We start from the raw sequence: 6,855 nt of genomic DNA on the forward strand, positions 1-6,855 counted from the left end.
GGATATGGGACAAAAAGTCATGAATTGGCGAAATGTTAAAATACCCCTTGACGTCGGATATGAGAGCAAGTCTCAAGTAATAAAGTTAGTTTTCGTTGAGCACAAAAGGTTGCCACCGCAGTCAGAGGATTTGGTGTGGGCCCGTGAGGAAGTGGAGGATTGTATAGACAATGGTTTGTTGGTGTTGGAACCAGCGGATGTGAGAAGTGGCCATGTAACAATGGAGGCCCTCGTTGAACAGTGCAACGACAGAATGGTTCCTGTTAGAGAGATAGGTCTGTCCCGCAGAGAAAAGATCATCAGGCCGGGTTCCAAGATGGGTGAAGGTGCTTCAGCAGAAAAAGAAATGCATGAACTCGTTCGGAGCCGAATTAAAATGATAAATGACCAAATGAAAACCAGATATAGCTCACAAAGTAATAAGGGTTTGTCATCCTAATTAAGGAATCACTGCAAAGGACCACATAGGGCAGTTAAGAAATTGGACGACATGGTTTATAGAATACGGAAATGTGGAAGACTGATATCGGGAATTAAGGTCGAACATCTAGAACGACTAGCTGCATATGGGGGGGGGCAGTGTTACGAAATTGTACTTGAATTCAAATATAACGATTTTAACGGCTGATTTAAAAGTAGAATAGTACAGCAAGTAACAGTGCTTTAAAACTGTAACATATCTGTGGGCATTGTTAAATAAAAGCTTTCAGTTGATTTGATTGTAAGTTGGCAACGCTGTATTCGAGTTTGAATAATCAGTTAAAGAAAATTGTAGAAAGTACACCACAGATGGCGTATGATCTAGAATATTCGAACTTTGACAGTTAAAGAGCTTTCTATATGGTAATGCAGTGTTATAAATAGTGGCAGAGGTTGCAGTCGTCAGTGAGTTGATCAGAGACGCTTTTCGAAGAAACATCATCTAAGTGCCTTAAAGTGTGTTGTGTTTGTTTCAAGTAAATTCGTGTACATTATAAATTGTGTCTGTAATTCTGAGAATTTATAAACGTGTATAAAAAACATTGTGTGGCTATTTAATTCTGTTGTTGTTGTACATTTTAAAGAAATAAAGAGTTGTTACAATTTTTAAACTACTAAACGGCTTTTATTTGCAATCAAAAGTATCCGGTTTATTTAAAGGAAATAAACCAGCGTTTTGAAAAGGTTAAAACGTAACAATATGTAATTCTTTCGAACTTTTTGGTATGGGAGGAGTTGTTGTTGCTACTGACGTCTGATTCAATCGCGGTGATGGTGTTGTATCCATTGGATGATGTTTTGCGCCTAGTGACAGTGATGGAGGTGATGAAGTGACTGATGATGGTGATGATAATTCTATTGACGATATAGTGATGATGGTTGGTGATACTGCTGATGCCAATGATCTGGTTGGTGATGATGAAGAAGACGATAGTGAGGTTTGTGGCAATGGTGTAAACCAGTCGCGGACTTGGGTTTTTTGTGAACTAGGGCTTTGCGAGGGTGGATATGGTGTCGGCAATAACGGAATGAACCAGTCTCTGCCTGGGGTTTTTGGTACAATAGGGCTTCGTGTGGGTGGAAATGGTGTTGGCGATAGCGGAATAAACCAGTCTCGGACTGGGGGTTTGGGAATAGGGGATGTTTGTGTTTCCTTATCTAGATCAACGTAACCTATTTCTCCGGTTGGCTCGGTTACTGGAATCATAAGTCTCACACGGAAGGCTCGTTCATAGCAGATCAATCCTAAGTGGCGATATTGGCTGTCTTTTAGCTCCCAGGACCCAATGCCTTGTCGTCGCGGTGGTTTTGGTGGGTTATAATTTTCATTCTCCCAATCTAAAGACAATAGTGATCTAGGATGGAGTAGAGATGGTGGAGTTACTGGCCGCAAACAAATTGTGTCGTCATTCACTCCGAAAAACCGGCGGTATATTTCCTCCACTATTGGAAGATCGCATTCACTAAGAAGATCTTCAAAATTGCCTAAATCAATGAAATCACCATCCAACTCAGCTGGCGATGGTGGTGGTTCCGTATCCTCGTCATCCCAATTGTCCTGTGTTATGGGGTGATCTTCTGCCACAAAAGGTGGTGGTGGCGGTGGAACTTCGTCTTCCTCCTCGGCAATATTTTCCGGAGTAACAAAGTCTGGTGGTGGTGGCAACTCCATATCTTCTTCCTCGTAAACGTTTTTCGGAAGGTTTTTAGGAGGAGAGTCCTCAATTACGATTACTGGGTCTTTTCGTTGTTGAGTCGTCATCCTATAACAGTATGTCGACTTTCTTGGTTTTGCAGGACGCTTTGGTGACTGATTTTGTCTTTGGTGCCTGGAATACTTGGTGGGGGAAATGACATGTCGTCTCTTGAAACCATCTTGACCACGAAGCCCCTTGCTGGTACTTGGGATATCATCCTCGTCTAAGAAAATGGTTTTTCGGACCTTTGCTTTTTCTTTTTCCATGTTTTTACGAAATTTTTTTCGTGTTTCTTCAAATTTTTGTTGTTTGTTGTCCATTTTTTTCTTTTTATTTCCACGTGTGATCTGTAAGAGGTAAAGTAAATAATTAATGCAGCAGTCAAAAATTTTCTGAGATTAGTAACTTTGTCAATATAGATTTATCATAATAGGGTTTTAAGTCACTAAGGGGTGCAGTACGTATAGGGTTGTCAGACGGCCTGGAATGGCCTGGATTGTCCAGTTTTTTGTGTCTTGTCCAGTTTACAGCTAAAACACAATATGTCCAGTTAAAAAATAATTTCTTTCATTTGGCAAAATATTTTTTTTATTCAATTGTGATTGCAAATGTATAGTCAGTTGTATTTTTTCCTTACAGTGATTTGTACCTAGCGAGCAACCAACCGATTAATATATCCTTGGTCAGCAGTATAGAGGTTCAAAACGCTTGTCGAAAAGTCATATGGGAATTTGTTATAATGATGATGAAGAATATATGGATGAAGGTTTGTCAGAGGCATATTTGTTTTTTATGTATAACGTAATGCATAAATTTAGCCCTAGAAAGTGATTTCTTTACTATTATAGAACTGTACAGTGAGTAATCTTTTGAATTGCCTTAAAAATCGGTTAAAATATGGAAGCAAAGTTGTAACTATTTTAAAAAAGATTTCATCTTTCGGAACAAAACGTAAACGTTTTTTAAAGCAATTAAAAGCAAATCAAATATTGCGTACACACAAAAAAATCCATAGGTTATATTTCCTAAAAATATGGTATACATTTAACTAAGCGCAAGGGCCCAAGAATGGCATTTGCAAAGTTTCTTAGTTAATATAACTAAAATTTTAGATAATTTCATACATACCCTTTTGCACCAAAACATCAAATTACTAATTTCAATAGTTATATTAACATAGTTTTTAGGTAAAGTGTATAGTTTGAATTACCTATTGGCATAGATAATAATACTTAGTTTTTAGTTTTCATATAAAAAGAAATTAACTATGCAAGCTTAGTTAATATAGCCTCGATTATTTTTTTGTGTGTACTTAGAGCAAAGATATGATTTCGGAGACGAATCACTTTACAACAAAATTTAATTTTTAAATTTAAAACAATCCCTTTTATAGTGGGATAACTTATCAAAGCTGCCAAAGTTTTAGAAATATCAAATATAATTGACGACATGTTGCTTTTGCCGCAAGATATTCCATGTTTTTTTTTTTTTTTGAATTTTTAACACTGCGATCTTTGATATTTTTTACATTACTACGAAAATTAATCTTTAACCTTTTGAACGTGAACAATTTTATATTCTATAAAAAAGTACACTCTTCTTTTATGATATGCCTCTTACGTTATTTTGACAATGTTTTCTAAAACATAAATAACTTATCAATATAAATTTGTATGAAAAAATAAAATCAAACACAAAAGGAGTTTTTAAAGATATTTAAATTAAAAAAATGTACTTATTAAATTTTCATAAAGATGGCCAAAAAGATTCTATTGCAACAAATTTATTAAACAATATAAGGAAACTACCTAAAATATTGTAAAATACTATTTTTTAATTATTTACTCAAAGCATTAACGTTATTTTGTTTAAGAAAATCATGCACTTTGGTTATAATTTGGTTATTTTAGAAAGTTAAAGTTTAAAATGTTTTACACATATGTAATATGATGTAGTAAATCGTAATCAATAATAAAATCAACTTTGAATTTTTTGATGATACGTTGTTTTGCATTTTAGGTGACGATATGTATGTAGGACTGAATTTAACGTTTCTTTATTTTTGTAAAAAAACTTAACTTAAATTTAACTTTTTTGAACTATAAGAGCATTTTTAAATTGTCCAGTTATTTTTTAAAAATACAGTTAAATTTTTCTTATGGTCCAGTTATTTGACTTTTGTTATCTGGTAACCCTAAGTACGTATGTTTTCTTCTCTCCACAGATTTGAACAATTACAGGGGACACATATCCCTTGATTTTCGGTGCGAGTTTTGCAGCAAAACTATTAATTGCATTCGAGAGAGTATGCTGACGAACTAAGACTAGGTCACCAATATTTGGTTTCCAACTGCGTCGACGCAAATTATAGTGGCGTTGCCGGGTTTGAGAAGCCTTTGCTAAGTATCTTCTCACAATGCAAAAGATCTTCTTCAATTCATTGACTCGTTCTTTAGGATTTTGGAGTCGTGCACCTGTACCCACTGTGACCTCATCGTATAGAGCTTTTGGAAGACGAGGTTCTCGACCCTGGGTAAGGTAGGCGGGAGAGTATCCTGTTGACTCGGAAACGCTTGTATTAATGGCCAGCATTACTTCAGGCAGAAATTCGTCCCATGTGTTATGTTGCTGACCTGATAATTGGGGGATAATTGTTTTGATGGTTCGGTTGGCTCTCTCTGTTGGATTTTCCTGTGGGGTGTAAGGGACTGTGAACTGTTGATGTACTCCAATCTCTTCCAAACTCCTTTTAAAAATTCTTGATGTAAACTGGGAGCCATTGTCGGTGATGATAACTTTCGGCACACCATACCGAGCCAATATACGTTCTCGAAAAGCTTTCACGAGGCTCTCTGCCGTAGCTTTCCGTAATGGTATCAACTCACACCATTTGGAGAAGTTGTCGAAAAATACAAGTAGCATCGTATTTCCATGTTTACTTCTTGGGAGTGGACCCACAAAATCGGCACAGATGGTAGCCCAAGGCTCTTCTGGAATTCGAGTGAGCATCTCTCCTACTGGCTGAGTTATTTTGTATCTTTGGCACGACTCACAGCGGCGAACGTATCGACATATGTCTCGGCTCATTTTAGGCCAATAATAACGGGAAGCAACCTTGTTTATAGTTTTTCGGATTCCTAGGTGCCCACCGACTGCACTGTCATGATTTTCTTGAATTACTCGTTCTATAAGTGGGGATTCTACACACAATTTCCACGGAGTGTTGTCCTCATCGTTGATATCTCTCGAGAAGTGTCTGTAGAGTTGATTATTTATGACGGAATAATCGGAATACTTTCGGGGTGCTGTTGTACTGCCTCGATTTTTGCTTTCAACCATGAACACGAAGTGTTGTCGCATGTTTTGATCATGTTTATATTTTCCACAGGCTGTCGTGATAACGCATCTGCTACAACGTTTTGTTTTCCTCTTCTGTATTGAATAACGAATTTATATTGTTGCAGTTCCAGGGCCCATCGAGCTAGTCTGCCGGTTGGATTGTCGATGTTGTTTAGCCATTTCAAAGACAAGTGGTCGGTTATTACTACAAATTCATAACCTTCCAAGTAGGGCCTCATTTTGCGTATTCCCCAAACTATAGCCAGACATTCCTTTTCTGTTGCAGAGTAGTTTTTTTCTGCGCCATTTAAATGTCGGCTTGCATATGCAATTACCTTCTCAGTGTCGTCCAAGGGTTGTTTCAGAACTGCACCGAGTCCATAGTCACTTGCATCTGTCTGTAGTACAAACGGTTTAGTGAAATCAGGATAGGACTGGGGTCTCTGTCAGCTTTCGTTTAATTAACTCAAATGACTGCTGTTGTTCTTCTCCCCACTTCCAGTGCTTAACATTCTTTAAGAGTAGTATCATTGGTTTTCAGATGGTTGCAAAATCGGGCACAAAACGACGATACCAAGAAGTGACTCCCAAAAATCTTCGCACTTCTTTGACACTTTTTGGGGGAGACATTTCTTTTATGGCCGCCACCTTGTTAGGATCTGTCTGGATTCCGTCTTGGGTCACCACAGTGCCAAGATATTTCGTCTGCGTTTTGAAAAATTCACACTTTTTTGGATTAATTTTTAGGTTTGCTGCCTTTAAACGCCGAAATACTTCTTTTAAGTTGTCTAAATGCTCTTGAAAAGTGGTTCCGATCACAATGATGTCATCTAAATAGGCGAAAGCGTGTGGTTCCATTTCCGGTCCTATGACTTGATCTAACGCCCTTTGAAATGTTGCAGGGGCAGAATGTAATCCAAAAGGCATTACGCGCCATTGGTACAGTCCTCGACCAGACACAGCAAAAGCCGTATATTTTTTACTCTCTTCTTCCAGGGGAATTTGCCAATAGCCATCCTTCAGGTCAATACTGCTTATAAACTTGGCGTTTCGAAGTCTATTTAAAATAGAGTCAATTCGGGGCAACGGATAGGCATCAGGCACAGATCGTTGATTTAGTTGCCGGAAGTCCATATAGGTTCGCCACGTTCCGTCTTTCTTCTTTACCAGTGTGATTGGAAAGATATATGGGCTACATGAAGGTTCTATACATCCGCGAGCAATTAATTTATTTACCTCACCATCTATGATGGCTTGCATTGCAGGATTCCGTTGGGCATACCTTATCTTGATTGGGCGGTCGTCTTTCATCACTATTTTGTGTTTTGCAATATTGGAT

At 37.8% G+C, this 6,855-nt stretch overlaps 1 protein-coding gene across 1 annotated transcript; it reads right to left on the reverse strand.

The window, feature by feature from the left end:
* Window positions 1-1,165: 1,165 nt before the first annotated feature.
* LOC135950615 (uncharacterized) lies at window positions 1,166-2,443 on the reverse strand. Its single transcript, XM_065500147.1, has one exon. The coding sequence runs from the start codon at window positions 2,441-2,443 to the stop codon at window positions 1,166-1,168; it is 1,278 nt and encodes a 425-aa protein (XP_065356219.1).
* Between the last annotated feature and the right edge of the window lie 4,412 nt (window positions 2,444-6,855).

This window comes from Calliphora vicina, chromosome 2 (genome assembly GCF_958450345.1).
Source record: "Calliphora vicina chromosome 2, idCalVici1.1, whole genome shotgun sequence".
NCBI classification, from domain to species: domain Eukaryota; kingdom Metazoa; phylum Arthropoda; class Insecta; order Diptera; family Calliphoridae; genus Calliphora; species Calliphora vicina.

What these genes read in the sequence shown, in the direction of transcription:
- LOC135950615 (XM_065500147.1), bottom strand. Translation starts at nt 2,443, where the DNA reads ATGGAAAAAGAAAAAGCAAAGGTCCGAAAAACCATTTTCTTAGACGAG.